General features: G+C 41.2%; 1 protein-coding gene across 2 annotated transcripts; it reads left to right on the top strand.

The window, feature by feature from the left end:
* The first annotated feature begins 307 nt into the window (after positions 1-307).
* Positions 308-15,352, top strand: LOC110489880. 2 transcript variants are annotated; one of them, XM_021562837.2, is made up of 17 exons: positions 308-1,837; positions 2,095-2,187; positions 2,360-2,593; positions 2,782-2,931; positions 4,650-4,886; positions 5,085-5,189; positions 5,417-5,668; positions 6,079-6,171; positions 8,080-8,304; positions 10,972-11,083; positions 11,321-11,344; positions 12,504-12,553; positions 12,701-12,931; positions 14,183-14,308; positions 14,548-14,784; positions 14,868-14,972; positions 15,164-15,352. In XM_021562837.2, the coding sequence occupies exons 1-17, from the start codon at positions 1,802-1,804 to the stop codon at positions 15,197-15,199; spliced, it is 2,346 nt and encodes a 781-aa protein (XP_021418512.1). In that variant the 5' UTR covers positions 308-1,801; the 3' UTR covers positions 15,200-15,352. The 2 variants fall into 2 exon arrangements, with proteins under 2 accessions (XP_021418512.1, XP_021418510.1); XM_021562835.2 differs by having other exon boundaries at positions 311-1,837; positions 12,698-12,931.
* The last annotated feature ends 616 nt before the right edge of the window (positions 15,353-15,968 follow it).

The raw sequence follows: 15,968 nt of genomic DNA, 5'->3' as shown, positions 1-15,968 counted from the left end.
ATTGTTTATGTTTCTATTGGGCAGAGGAAGAATGCGCTCAAAGTAAAATGAATTGGGGTAAGAAAAAATAATTGTTTTGTTCTGAAGAAAAGGGCACCAATGAAAGGAGTGTTAACCAGGGTGGCAATAGATATAAAAGTTGCCTAGCTGAGGGCAAAGATTTCCGGTGTATGTGATGCTCGTCATTTGATGCAACGTGGACAGGGTGGCGAGAGTTGGGGAAACAGAAGATTCTTTGTCTGTTCTTTTGAGTTTTGAAGTTGAGTCTTTCCCTGACAAAGTGAAGTTAGGATATATAAGTTATGAGCGTATGTTCCGAATACATTAAAATGTCACAGGTGTCAAGCTTATGGGCATGTGGCAGCAGTGTGTATAAAGGAGGGTCCAAGGGGTGAGAAATGTGCAGAAGGGCATGAGACAAGGGAATGTGTAGTATTGGGGAAAGTAGTGGAATGTGTTAATTGTAGGGGTGCCTATGGAGCTGGGGATCAGAAATGTCCCATGCGAGAGAAGCAGGTTGTAGTTTCCAGGGTTACAGCATTGAAGAAAGTAGAGGAAGGGGTTAAGGGGGAGGAGTGGTGAGAGTAGTAGAGATATACCAGTACAGAAGGTGGTATGAAGGTGGCCAAAAGGTGATATAAGTTTCAGTAAAATGGGATTTTTAGCATTTATAGCAATGGTTATTAATTGTACTGCAGGGATGGATCGGAAGTCTCAGAAAATTGAGGTTGTGGTGGCAGCTGCATAGCGGTATTTAGGTGTGCAAGACTTGACAGCAGAAGAACTACAGGGTGTGTTAAGTGGTGATGTCCCATCTTTTCAGGATGATGGCATGAGGTAGGAATACATTAAATGTAATGGAGTTGTACTCCAGTCTAGTAGGTGGCGGTAATGCAACAAATTGGATGCCAACCACCGTTAAACATCATAGAAGAAGAAACTCACAAACGCTCTGACGAAAACCGTGAGGCGGATACGTAAACTCAAATACACATGGTTAGCCGATGTTATTGCGAGTGTATCGAAATGCTTAATAAAGAGCAGTGAAACTATCAGGAACTGTGTGCGGGTTCCTCCTTTTTTCACTGTTTCCAAAACTAAAATATGTTACGAACAGAGTAGATTTTTTTGTTGTAGACTTTACCCTTTGCCAACGTTTCTAAAATCTCGTTCTTTAGAAGGAGTGCAAGTGCGAATTGAGTTATTGTACACGTTCACTTCAGAGTCGTTTACTAACGGAAATACGGAAACATATGCTAGAACGCGCCAATAGGCTCTCGCTAGCTCGTGTTTGGCTCCGCCCACCTCGTTGTTTGTTCTACCCTGACGTTGGAAACTACAGACAGTGGTCTATATTTTGGTACGCTAGCAGTACAAGAAACAAAACCAACAACTGCGCTGTAGCAGTACAGTGACGTGTTTTATTAAGAATGAACCGGAAATATCGTTCGTTAGTAACCTGCAGTGACTCAACTACTGTGGCTCAAACTATTGATATTTTGAATCAGAAAATAATTTAATTGTCTAATCTGTGTGGGTTTACTGAATCCGGTGAGAATTCCCTGTGTACAGAGTTACTGCAAATTATGTATTGGTAACTGGGATCAAGATGACCAAGGTAATCCTGACCAGATATGCTTCCAGTGCAGAGAGACCTACACCCCAATACCTGTACTAAACACAAACACAAGTTTGATGAAATTGAAAAAATAAAGAAGACTGGATTGCAAACGGATGACACTGGATCTGGAAACATAGTCATATACTGAGGAAACATACTGAGGAAATACTCAGCAAACATATGCTGAGAAATCAGCACCTGGTTAACAAGAAAAAGGTATGGATAATAACGTTTTCCTGTCTGCAGTGACTAAACTACATGGAGTATAATTGAATGTTTCACAGTATGAAATTAGCCTACGTGTACATTGTACTTTACATGTCATGTGAGTTCAGTGAATTACACAGGCCCCTCCCATCTACCAGAGAAGGCAAATACACATTTCTATCTATCACAATATAACATTCAGGAAGAGTGTATGTTGTAATACCACGGTAGTTATTGCCTCAATACCAGTGCGTGTTTGTCCACAGATGAAGATGAGTGGGACCAAGAAGACATGCAAACAAGAAACCCAGTCACCAGCTCACTCTTCCAGTGGACAGGCTGTGGAAAATCAGAAATTGGTAAGTCCAGAGTTTATATGTACACAGTAGGTACATGTGTGTTCAGTGATTCCCTCCTGATTAAATTGTTGGTGATATCATACTGCCCCCTAATTGTTTCTCTGACCTCCTTACCCTCTTTAACTTTGATGTCTGTCACTGCCTCACCTGTCCCCCAATTTATAACTTGAAGAAGGAGTTTCAGGATCCAGAGCCAGAGAAGACACAGGAACTGTATGCTCAAATGGATTACATCCTGGATAGGGTAAATCAAAACAACTTCCAGCAATCGATGTTGGCAATTACTGAGTTCACCATTAACACAGAGGCCAGACTGAAGGGCATCATTCACCTCATATATGAGAGGGCCCTGGCACATCCTACCAGGTCTGCGACCTATGCCAACATCTGCCACTGCCTCATGGGGGTAAGTCTATACAATTCTCCATCTTTGTCCATCATCATCTTTCTCCATCATCTTTGTCTGTTTCTCAGAGGTGATTGCTATTTTTTGTCAAATGCCAGTGACCACATACCAAGAACAGCAGGAAATCATACATATTGTGCTTTTAACCTGCGTTTTTTTTTCTCCCTTCTGCATATCTTCCTCCTCAGCTTAGAGTACCCACCGCTGCCAAACCAGGAGTGACAGTAAATTTCCGCAAGCTGTTTCTGAACCGAGTCCAAGCAAACTTTGAGAACATGGCGAGAAACGGTTGCGAAATCTTCCGGCAAAAACAGGAAATGGTGGATGCCATCACCAAGGTAGCACATCCATCCCTTCAGACACACTGACGACTACATTATAGACCAACATTTTGAAACATCTTTTTGAGATATTCTAATCTGATCTAAATTATATTCATTTTTCTGTATGATTTTAATGCTTTGATGTGCGATTGATTATGTTGCCCTAACTGTGCATTGGTAATACACTGCTCAAAAAAATAAAGGGAACACTTAAACAACACAATGTAACTCCAAGTCAATCACACTTCTGTGAAATCAAACTGTCCACTGATTGAAGCAACACTGATTGACAATACATTTCACATGCTGTTGTGCAAATGGAATAGGCAACAGGTGGAAATTATAGGCAATTAGCAAGACACCCCCAATAAAGGACTGGTTCTGCAGGTGATAACCACAGACCACTTCTCAGTTCCTATGCTTCCTGGCTGATATTTTGGTCACTTTTGAATGCTGGCGGTGCTTTCACTCTAGTTACCACATGAGACGGAGTCTACAACCCACACAAGTGGCTCAGGTAGTGCAGCTCATCCAGGATGGCCCATCAATGCGAGCTGTGACAAGAAGGTTTTCTGTGTCTGTCAGCGTAGTGTCCAGAGCATAGGAGACGTGGAGGAGGCCGTAGGAGGGAAACAACCCAGCACTGCCAGAGCCCTGCAGAGCCCTGCAAAATTACTCCATGAGGGTGGTATGAGGGCCCGACGTCCACAGGTGGGGGTTGTGCTTACAGCCCAACACCATGCAGGACGTTTGGCATTTGCCGAGAATACCAAAATTGGCAAATTCGCCACTGGCGTCCTGTGCTCTTCACAGATGAAAGCAGGTTCACACTGAGCACATATGACAGACGTGACAGTCTGGAGACGCCGTGGAGAACGTTCTGCTGCCTGCAACATCCTCCAGCATGACCGGTTTGGCGGTGGGTCAGTCATGGTGTGGGGTGGCATTTCTTTGGGGGGCCGCACAGCCCTCCATGTGCTCGCAAGAGGTAGCCTGACTGCCATTAGGTACCAAGATGAGATCCTCAGACCCCTTGTGAGACCATATGCTGGTGCGGTTGGCCCTGGGTTCCTCCTAATGCAAGACAATGCTAGACCTCATGTGGCTGGAGTGTGTCAGCAGTTCCTGCAAGAGGAAGGCATTGATGCTATGGACTGGCCCGCCCGTTCCCCAGACCTGAATCCAATTGAGCACATCTCGCTCCATCCACCAACACCACGTTGCACCACAGACTGTCCAGGAGTTGGCGGATGCTTTAGTCCAGGTCTGGGAGGAGATCCCTCAGGAGACCATCCGCCACCTCATCAGGAGCATGCCCAGGCGTTGTAGGGAGGTCATACAGGCACGTGGAGGCCACACACACTACTGAGCCTCATTTCAACTTGTTTTAAGGACATTACATCAAAGTTGGATCAGCCTGTAGTGTGGTTTTCCACTTTAATTTTGAGTGTGACTCCAAATCCAGACCTCCATGGGTTGATAAATTTGATTTCCATTGATAATTTTTATTTGATTTTGTTGTCAGCACATTCAACTATGTAAAGAAAAAAGTATTTAATAAGAATATTTCAATCATTCAGATCTAGGATGTGTTATTTTAGTGTTCCCTTTATTTTTTTGAGCAGTGTATATTGTGGTGCTAGTCCCTTCAATTGATAATTGGAACATGGTTTGTTATCTAACTAGTAACAATTTGTATAGTTTAACTTGTTAACTTTCCTTATTCCTTCCAGGAGGAGGAGCGCCAGCGAGTGTGGGAGGAGCTGGAGGAGGCCAAGACCGAGGAGCGGAGGCAGTCGCTAGGCAATATCAAGTTAATGTGTGAGTTGTTCAAGTTGAAGATGCTGACTGAGCACGTCATGCATGACGTCATCGTACAGCTGCTGAAGAACCAAGATGATAACTCTCTGGAGGGTCTCTGCACATTACTCTACACCATCGGCAAGGACTTGGACTTTAAGAAGGCCAGGGTACAGCATTTTTTTCTGTCCATCTGTCTGTCTGTTTTTGAACAAAATAAAAACATTCAATTTTTTATCCATGACGGCAAAATTAATGGCATTGCATCAATGGCATTTTTATTCCACATTTTGGGATTGATCAATCCAATAGATTCAGATCTATAAATCAGTCAACTACATTCACTTGGCCTGTCTATACTTCCACAGCCCAGAATGGATCAGTACTACAACATGATTGTGAAGATTATGAAGAATAGGACAACCTCCCCCAGAATCACAAGCATGCTGCAGGATGTGCTGGACCTCCGAAAGGTATGACCATTTATTTGTCTACCTCTTTAAACACCCATATCTACCCTCTTAGTTGTTTAATTTTCTTGTTCTAGCCTATTAAACCCATATTATGTAGTTTATATGCATCAATTGTAGGAATTACAGTTCTATCAATTCTATAATATTACAGATTATTGCATTGCCAAAATGTAATGTTTTAGATGAGTGATGTAATGTTTCTGTTGTGTGTGTATTTTTCTCTCCAGAAAGAAACGGCCCAGCTTGGTGAGTTGGTGGAAAAGATGGAGAAGACCGGGCTGCAAGCTGACAATGATGCTGAGAAACACACGGGACCTGGAGACACAGAACCTGTTTTGCGTCCTCACTATAAGTCATTAGCCATGAAGAATCAGAAGCTGATCAGCACATCTATACCACTACAGGAGAACACATGTCCTCATCATGATGATAAGCTGAAAGCTGAAGACTCAGCTGCTGCTCGGGGGGCTACCAAAAAGGTGTGGATGGGATACCATTATAGGCTTAGTATAAGAGGTACATAGATATGTGGCAGGCTGTTAATTGAAATGCATTCATGACTACCTCATGAAGCTGGTTGAGAGAATGCCAAAAGTGTAGAAAGCTATCATCAAGGCAAAGGGTGGCTGCTTTGAAGATTCTCAAATATAAAATATATTTTGATTTGTTTAACACTTTTTTTTGGTTACTACATGATTCCATGTATGTTATTTCATAGTTTTGATGTCTTCACTATTATTCTACATTTTAGAAAATAGTCCAAATTAAGAAAAACACTGGAATGAGTAGGTGTGTCCAAACCTTTGACTGGTACTGTATCTATCAGAAAGGGATGTGGTTTGATCCATTGTGTGATGTCAATTACAACTATCTGTATGTTTGTCCACAGAAAAAGGTGAATGTGCAGTTGACATGCCAACAGATAATCCAGGAGAGAGAGGAGGAACTACAGAAACTGAGACAGGAAGTGGAGTCTCTAAAGGTGAGACATTAGCTGACTGATGGAGTCATGGATAACTGCACACATGTAGTGTGTCTGAAAGTGGTCATGTCAACAGAAGTGGGAGGATCAACAGAAGTGGTTGTATGGAAAGTGAATCATCTAATTGGGCAGATTTGTAGCCACTCAAGACCATTTTGCGTGGCTGATTGGGCTGCACGATGAGTCGATTGATGACAACTGTAGCATTTTGGCTAAGCCTAAACCTGTTCCTAACCTTAACCTCATTCTCCTAACCTGACACGTTAATTATTCTAACCTGCCACGCATTTTAGCTAACCCTAACCCTTTTCCTAACCTTATCCTCATTCTCCCAACCTGACACTTTATTCCTAATCTGCTACGTTAGTTCTCTTCACCTGCTATGTAAACATTAAGCTGGTCTAACGGATAGTGGAGCACTAATGTTAGACCCATCGCAGTTGGTCCACACACTTCTTTTGCAACGCCCACTTTCAGAAACACTCCCAAGTATGCAGTCACCCACACTGTGTGATGAGCTGTTTTAGGGCTCGTCTATGGGTGAATCTCAATTGTGTTTGCTTTTTTTATTTGCATTTATTTCTGGTAACCAACATGCATGCAGTGCAAGTTTCCAGACCTCTTGACATTTTCCACTTTTTGTTACGTTACAAACTTATTCTAAAATTGATGAGTTTTTTCCACTACCCTATAATGACAAAGAAAAAAACGCTTACATTTTTTGGGGGGGTCATTTATAAAAAAGTAAACTGGAAATATCAAACCCTTTACTCAGTACTTTGTTGAAGCACCTTTGGAAGCGATTGCATCCTTAAGTCTTCTTGGGTATCATGCTACAAGCTTGGCACACCTGTATTTGGGGAGTTTCTCCCATTCTTCTCTGCAGATCCACTCAAGTGCTGTCAGGCTGGTGACCGATGTGGTAAACACCTCAATGTTATCAGATAACGGGTGTTGCAGCGATGGGACAAGACTGTAACTACCAATTTGATAGTACGAAATTGGGGAGAAAAAGGGGTAAAAAGTACCAATAATAAACACAAAAATCACTGACCACAAGAAGCGCTGCTTCTGGATGTGCATTTTTTTGTTTGCTTATTGCTCTATACAGCTTGTTGAGTGCAGTCTTAGTGCCAGCATTGGTTTGTGGTGGTAAATAGACAGCTACGAGGTATACAACTTAGAGGAGCAAAAACTAGAGACTTGCTAAACAATAGAGATCACGCACCAGCTGCTGTTAACAAAGAGACACACCCCCATCCGCTAGTCTTACCCGAGGCTGCCGTCCTGTCTAGATGATGCATGGAGAAACCCACGAGATATCTCTTATCCATGTCCTTGTTCAGCCAAGACTCCGAGAAACATAGGATATTACAGTTCTTTAGGTCTCGTTGAAAGGATAGTCTCAAACGGAGTTCATCCAGTTTGTTCTCCAGTGACTGCACATTCGCCATCAGAACAGAGGGAAATGGCAGTCTATTTGTTCGCCGACGTAATCTCATTAGCATGCCGCCTCGCCTGTCTCTTTTTAGCCGCTGCTTCCTCTTTCAAGTCCCAGGGATTAGGGCCTGGTACAAAGTAAGAAGAATGTCTAGAGCTGCTGACTCGTTGAAGTAGACATCTTCATCCAAATTGAGGTTAGTGATCGATGTTCTGATGTCCAGAAGCCGTTTTCGATCATAGGAAACATTATGTAACAAAAAGTTAAGATCAGCATTAAAAAACACAAATTATCAGTATTTGTTAGGAACCTGTAAAACGTCAGCTATCCCCCGGGGAGTATGCAAGTCAATACTTGGGGGAAGTGCTGGGGAAGTGCTGAGTATTCGGGACGCAGACAATGCTTACCAAAGTTTCTGAGCCAAATGTCTCAACAAGATGCCTCTTTCTCTCTCTGTCTTTTGATAGTGCTTATCACAGGCTACAATGGAGGACAGTGAGAGGTTCTTCACCAAGCTGATTGAGACAAGGTGCTCAGAGGTGAGAGAGGTGATCCAAGCTAAAGAGAAGGAGATGGTGAGTGAGGCTGAGGGACTCCTACAAACACTGGAGCAGGAGCTTGATGAGCTGAAGAGAACCGAAACAGAGGGTAGACAGCTTCCACACATAGAGGTCTACCCCCATTTCCTACAGGTAAAATCAATAGCGCTCGAATAAAGTGCTACATATGTTTACAAGCACATTTGAAGTGTGTAAAGTTTGAACACTGACATTTTATAAGGGGAAATGTTTGGATCAGTTTTGAACAAAGGTATTTATTTTCTCTGTATTGGTCAGTCAATATCATTCAGCACTTATACTATAGACAACTTCAGCTGGGGATAAACACCCATTTGGGAATACAGGAATACTTAACCCTATATCATCATTTACACTAGACCTCTTGTTTTGGATTGTAGAACACAACCTGGAAAAGGAAATCAGAATGTTGAAATTATTTGCGTTTGATTCAAAATTTAAACCAGGTATCTACGATAAAACATTTAAGGAATGCGCTGAGAGCGGCATGACAGCATTGTGTGCCATTGTAGAGGATGGAGAACTCTGTTTTCATTCCAAGGAGAAATGTGGGATGGAAAACCAAGATTTCTTCAGATACTTACAGTTAATGGACTATTTAGAAAAAGAGAAAAAAAAATGACAGAGCCTTCTTTCATACCACGTATGACTATCCATGTGATTCGAAATGCATATAAACAGGCAATGTCGAAGACAACCTCTTCACTGTGTCATGATCTGATACACTCAACTCGTTATATTAAAGAAAAATGGGGAAAGGAACTGAATAAGGACATCTCAGAGGAAGACTGGGACAATATATGCAGTACCCAACATACAGTGCATTCAGAAAGTATTCAGACCCCTTGACTTTCCACATTAGGTACATTTACAGCCTTATACTAAAATTGATTACTGTTTTTTCCCTCATCAATCTACACACAATACCCCATAATGACAAAGCAAAAACAGGTTTTTAGGCATTTTTTCAAATGTATTAAACATAAAAAACAGATCACATTTACATAACTATTCAGACCCACTACCCAGTACTTTGTTGAGGCACCTATAGCAGCGATTACAGCCTCAAGTCTTCTTGGGTATGACGCTACAAGCTTGACATACCTGTATTTGGGGAGTTTCCCCCATTCTTCTCTAAAGACCCTCTCAAGCTCTGTCAGGCTGGATGGGGAGTGTCACTGCACAGCTATTGTCAGGTCTCTCCTTTGATGTTAGATCGGGTTCATGTCCCGAAGCCACTCATGCGTTGTCTTGGCTGTGTGCTTAGGGTTGTTGTCCTGTTGGAAGGTGAACCTTCACCCCAGTCTGAGGTCCTGAGCGCTCTTCATCAAGGATCTCTTGATGACTTTGCTCTGTTAATCTGTCCCTCGGTTCTGACTAGTCTCCCAGTCCCTGCCTCTGAGAATCTTGTTTCTCATGGTCTGAGAGTCCTTTAGGTGCCTTTTGACAAACTCCAAGTGGGCTATCGTGCCTTTTACTGAGAAGTGGCTTCTGTCTGGCCACTCTACCATAAAGGCCTGATTGGTGCAGAGATTGTTGTCCTTCTGGAATGCTCTCATCTCCACAGAGTAACTCTGGAGCTCTGTCAGTGACCGTCGGGTTCTTGGTCACCTCCCTGACCAAGGCCCTTCTCTCCCGATTGGTCAGTTTGGCCAGGCGGCCAGCTCTAGGAAGAGTCTTGGTGGTTCCTAACTTCTTCCATTTAAGAATGATGAAGGCCACTGTGTTCTTGGGGACCTTCAATGCTGCAGATATTTTTTTTGTATTCTTGCCCCGACACAATCCTGTCTCGGAGCTTTATGAATATTTCCTTCGACCTCTTGGCTTGGTTTTTTCTCTGACATGCACAGTCAACTGTGGGACCTTATATAGACAGGTGTCCAATCAATTGATTTCACCAAAGGTGGACCCTAATGAGGTTTTCAAACATCTCAAGGTTGATCAATGGAAACAGGATGCACCTGAGCTCAATTTCGAATCTCATAGCAAAGGGTCTGAATATTTGCTAAGAAAAATTTAAACCTGTTTTTGCCTTGTTATTATGGGGTATTGTGTGTAGATTGAAGATGTTTTATTAATTTAATATATTTTAGAATAAGGCTATAATGTAACAAAATGTAGAAAAAGAAAGGGGTCTGAATACTTTCTGAATGCACTGTACCTCTTCAAACTCAAGAACATGGAGAGTTCTGTTGGAGAAACAAGTCGTTTATTATCACTCCTAGAATCAAAAGTCAACAGCTAACTATACAACAGCCATGCTGGCAGCTGTGTGGCTATGTAGATGCCAACCCCAACCATTTTTTTTTGTCCCAGAGAATGTGATGGGCAGTCACAAATACTTGTTAAAGGCACCTTGCTCCAAGTAAAAAAGCCATTACCAGGAACTGGTATAAAGTAGAAGCCCCAAAATTATAATCCAAGATATCTTTAATATGGAAAGCTTGACATACATATACCTTAAGACTCCAAAATCCTTTATTTGAAATTAACTGGGAGAAATTGATATCATTCACAAACCAGGAAGACTTGATTAATTAATATCTTGTGAACCTTTAGTTCATTGTTTTGATCTGTTTTTGATGAACTTTTTTGAAAAGGTATTATAAATATATATTTAAACAATAATATAGTAAACTTCTATCTCTGCTCACTACATATAACTATTTATATGAACACCTTATATGTTGACCTTTACCATGTTGCGGTGTATTAAGAAGTTTTTCTGAAATGGGTTTGTGGTATATCTGATGTCCTGCATGTTTCCTTGTCTGTTTGTAGAAATTGCCCAGCATCACTGAGGCTTTTGAAGAAGTGAGGACATGTGCCTCTGAAATGCAACAGAAATTTGAAGATTCCTCCAAGTTGCAATTTGTGGAGTTTTCTAAATCAGGTGCTTATTTTAGGTCTGCAAAATTCCAGTATTTTTCCCAACATGCCCATATTCTCCAGAAATCCTGGTTAGAGGAATTTAGATTCCCTGCTTATTCCTTCCTTATACAGGGAATCTTCCAACCTGGGAATATTGGTTACATTTCTGGGATTTTTGCAACCCAAGGCCTACTATTTCTGTGCACAAGCCAAATTCCTTCATACATTAACACTTTTTTTTCTCTATTTCTTTCAACAGTTGAAGAAAGTCTGGGACCATACAGTAAGTACCCAGCTAGCACAACGTTCTGAGAACCATATGTTTCTTAGATCGTGGTGAGAGCGTGGTTGTCCTATGGTTAGTTTGCGTACAACCTTCCCACCACGTTCTGGGAATGGTGCAGATTACCCAACTAGCACATAATGTTCTGAAAACCATATGTTTCTTTGGTGAGAATTTCAGTACTTCATCTTAACATTTCCTACAGGTTTCCTCATGGTTCTATTTCAAATAATGTTCTCAAATTGTTCAGAGAATGTTTTAAGAAACAACGTTTTTCTGTGGGAATTTCAGTACTTCATGATAAAGTTTTCTACAGGTTTCCTCAATGTTCTATTTAAAGTCATGTTCTCAGAACATTAAGAAAACTTTCTATAAAAAAAAAACACAAGAAAACATTAGTAACATTTAAAAAAGTTTCTAAGAATTTTATTTAAAAACATATTTCCTATCTTGTTAAGTGCGTTCATGTGTGTTGGCCGCACCCACTAATTGGCCACACCTGATTTTGATGAGTGCTTGTTCCCTTTGAATGTGGTCTGTTTAAATAAACTAAAATGAACAGTTTTGTGTGAGTAAAAAAAACATGGCGTGATAGCTCCGTCGTGGTGGCAATGTGGACTAATTCCAAGATCATAGGTTCAAGTCTCACTGACGGCATACCACAATTAAAAATGTGTTTGCATGATTAAAGCTTAAGCAAAATAATGTCCATGTGTCCTATCTATGCTTGGAATTAAAATCAGTTAAATAAAATTAGCAGTGTTGAAACATTCTCAGAACGTTATTTAATTACCTATAATTTTAGTTCTCAGAATGTTAATACCACCTCCCAGGAAAACTTTCAGGGAAACATAGTAAAACGCTCTCAGAACCTCCTTGAAAAAATGTATGTACGTTCCCTGAACAGGCTACGTTTTCACTTCCATTCAATACTTTGGGAGAAGTGTGGAGAATTTTTAAAAACGTTCAGTTTTACCAGTGGGAAGCCAAAAACGTACGTTCCCACAACTTCCAAGGAACCAAATGTGCTAGTTGGGTAGTACCATCACAGCACAATTACTGGAATAAAGTGAAGGACCTAACATACAGGACTGACATACAACCTCCTCTTTCTTCTTGTTTTAATTTCCTCTCTCTCTTTCTCTCTCTTCTCCCTCAGCTATCAGTTCACTTAGCACTAGCAGACAGGCAGTGGAAGAAAAGGACTTGGTAAGATCTGGTCAGATTAATATGTACATGTGTAATACGCTCCTGGTTGAATAACGATGGAGATAATATCTGTTGGTGATGCTGCCCCTTTATTATTTAACTCTGCTTACTCCCTCTTCTGCCCCCTTAACTTATTACTTGAAGCAGGACCTTGTGGACCTAGAGACAGTGAAGACAGAGGAAATGTATGAACAAATGGATAACATCCTGACCAGCCTGACTCCCAAGAACTTCCATCAGTCAATGAAGGTAGTGAGTGCATTCACCATTGACACAGAGGACAAACTCCAGAGCATCATTGACTCTATATATGAGAGGGCCATCTTAAACCCTACCAGCGCTGAGGTCTATGCAAAGGTGTGCAACCAACTCAAGGGGGTACGTATGCATCTGTACAAGTCTCCATGTGTGTATTTGTGTTTGCCTGTCACCAATAGCTGTTTATTGTTTTTAATACAATTTTACCAGCTCTTAGGGCAACATACACTGAGTGTACAAAATATTAGGAACACTTTTTCCATGACAGACTGACCTGGTAAAAGCTACAATCTTTTTACTTGTTAAATCCACTTCAATCAGTGTAGATGAAGGAGAGGGAAGGATTTTTAAGCCTTGAGACAATTGAGATGTGAATTGTGTATGTGAGACAAAACATTTAAATGCTTTTGAACGGGATATGGTAGTAGGTGCCAGGCGCACCGGTTTGAATGTGTCAAGAACTGCAACACTGCTGGGTTTTTCACGCTCAACTGTTTCCTGTGTATTGAGAATAGTCCACCACCCAATGGACATCCAGCCAACATGACACAACTGTGGGAAGCATTGGAGTCAACATTTTCAAGTATTGTGGTGGCAACATGTTATGGGTGTGCTTGTCACCGGCAGCAACTGGGGAGTTTGTCAAGATCAAAATGCATTTGAAAGGTTTAAGGAAAACCCGCCATAGTCTTCTACAAACTTAACCATGGGATAGAGTTCCCTTTTAGTGGGACAGTTAAGCACATTTTAATGCAAAAAACACACCAATGGCTTTCCAATAGGTATTGAGTGTTTCTGAGTGGTACAGTATCAACCCCCTGACTTAAATCTGCTTGAAAAATATATAGACAAGGTTTGAATATTGCTGTCCATCAATGATTCTCAACCAAATTTACTGAGCTTAGCAATTTTGACTAAAAACAATGCCCTAAGAGTTATGTAATGTTTGTAGAATCTTATTCAAAATGATTCACAGCTGTAATGGCTGCAAAAGGTGCTCCCACCAAGTATTGGGCTAACTCTGCGGTGTGAAGACATACGCAATCAATATTTCTTCACATTACAATTTTTATTAATTTGTCTTTCATTTTGAAAATGGGAAGTAGTTTGTGTAGATCTGTAGGAAGAAATCCAGATTTTTTTAAACCCTTCTGTTATTTGAAGGCAGCAAAAATGTGAAGACTGTGTGCAAGGGGTGTAGACCTTCACTAGTGACTGTATATCTACCAAATAAGTATCCAATACAGTAATGTAATAGTGGTCAATGTTCAGAATCTAATCCGAAATAATTCAAATCTAACTCTCTCTCTCGCTCCATAATCGGATAACCCGTTAATTAGTTTTTGTCTCCTACATATCCTGCCCTTTCAGCTCAAAATACCTGGAGTGACAGTAAATTTCCGCAAGCTGCTGCTGAACCACTGCCAGAAAGGCTTTGAGAAGGATAATAGAAGGATCTTAAAAGAAAAGCAGAGGGAACTCGACACCACCACTGAGGTAGCACCTCATACAGCAACATTTCATCTTCGAGATGTCAAAATCCACATTACATCAACTTTATTTCTCTTCATAATACCTTATTATTTTATAAACAATTGTAATTGATTAACTTTACATTGATATTACATTTAAAGTATTCCCTTCAACTGATCATTGTAACACTTGTACCTTGTTTAGTCCAATGCAATTTGTATTAGTACAAGGCAGGCTGAACAGACATCCTGATTTCCTTCCAGGAGGAGGACCGTCAGCGACTGATGGAGGAGCTGGAGGAGGCTAAGGCAGAGGGGCAGCGGGAGTTGCTAGGCAACATCACATTCATCTGCCATTTGTTCAAGTTGAAGATGATGACCGAGGGCCTCATAGACTACTGCATCGTAAAGCTAATAAAGGATGGAGATGATGATTCGCTAGAGGGTCTGTGCACAATACTCTTCACCATTGGGAAAGACTTGGACTCTGAGAAGAACCAGGTCTGTCTGTCTGTATGGATTTATTGAGGTGCGTCTGTTGTTTAAGTCAATAGCATTCACTTAGCCGGTCTATACTTCCACAGCCCAGAATGGATGAACACTACACCCAGATTAATCTGATACAGGAGAGAAGGAGGACCTCCCCCAGAATCCGCTATATGCTTCAAGATGTGCTGGACCGCAGAACGGTATGACCAGCTACCCCACAACCTCCACTACCTGTTATGTTTGTTCTGTGTCTTTGGTTGTCTGTCTGTCTCTCTCTCTCTATTTCTCCCCCTCCCTCTCACCTATTCTCTAATATTTTAAAGCACTGATATTAGATTCTTGTTCAAGTCTGATGTAATGTTTCACTCACAATTCCACTTTCTCTCTCCAGCTCCATTTGTACAAGGGCCAAAAGGAAGACCATTGAAGACCAGGACCATGTGTTTTTACAATTCCTCTGTCCTGTGTCTGTGTTCTTTTGCCCATCTTAATCTGTTTTCTTTTAATTGGCCAGTCTGAGATATGGCTTTTTCATTGCAACTCTGCCTAGAAGGCCAGCATCCCTGAGTTGCCTCTTCTCTGATGTTGAGACTGGTGTTTTGCGGGTACTATTTATTGAAGCTGCCAGTTGAGGACTTGTGAGGCGCCTGTTTCTCAAACTAGACACTCTAATGTACTTGTCCTCTTGCTCAGTTGTGCACCGGGGCCTCCCACTCCTCTTTATATTCTGGTTAGAGACAGTTTTCACTGTTCTGTGAAGGGAGTAGAACACAGCGTGTCTGATGCTCCAGATACTCAACTAGTCTAAAGAAGGCCAGTTTTATTGCCTCCTTAATCTGCACCACAGTTTTCAGCTGTGCTAACGTAATTGCAAAAGGGTTTTCTAATGATCAATTTGCCTTTTAAAATGATGAACTTGGATTAGCTAACACAACGTGTCAATGGAACACAGGAGTGATGGTTGCATATAATGGGCCTCTGTACGCCTATGAAGAAATTCCATACAAAATCAGCCGTTTCCAGCTACAATAGTAATTTACAATATTAACAATGTCTTTACTGTATTTCTGATCAATTTTATGTTATTTTAATGGACCAAAAAAATTGCTTTTCTTTCAAAAACAAGGACATTTTTAAGTGACCCCAAACTTTTGAACGGTAGTGTATAGAGTCCAATCACAAGAACTGAACATAGC

The sequence above is a fragment of the Oncorhynchus mykiss genome, chromosome 15 (genome assembly GCF_013265735.2).
Source record: "Oncorhynchus mykiss isolate Arlee chromosome 15, USDA_OmykA_1.1, whole genome shotgun sequence".
Lineage (NCBI taxonomy): Eukaryota > Metazoa > Chordata > Actinopteri > Salmoniformes > Salmonidae > Oncorhynchus > Oncorhynchus mykiss.
The sequence above is the reverse complement of the archived record's forward strand: the minus strand, read 5'-3'. Positions and strand labels throughout refer to the sequence as shown.

What these genes read in the sequence shown, in the direction of transcription:
- LOC110489880 (XM_021562835.2), top strand. Translation starts at nt 1,802, where the DNA reads ATGCTGAGAAATCAGCACCTGGTTAACAAGAAAAAG. An exon ending in TCTGCCACTGCCTCATGGGG is followed by an intron (nt 2,594 to 2,781) that starts GTAAGTCTATAC and finishes CTTCCTCCTCAG; the next exon opens with CTTAGAGTACCCACCGCTGC. An exon ending in AGGAAGTGGAGTCTCTAAAG is followed by an intron (nt 6,172 to 8,079) that starts GTGAGACATTAG and finishes GTCTTTTGATAG; the next exon opens with TGCTTATCACAGGCTACAAT.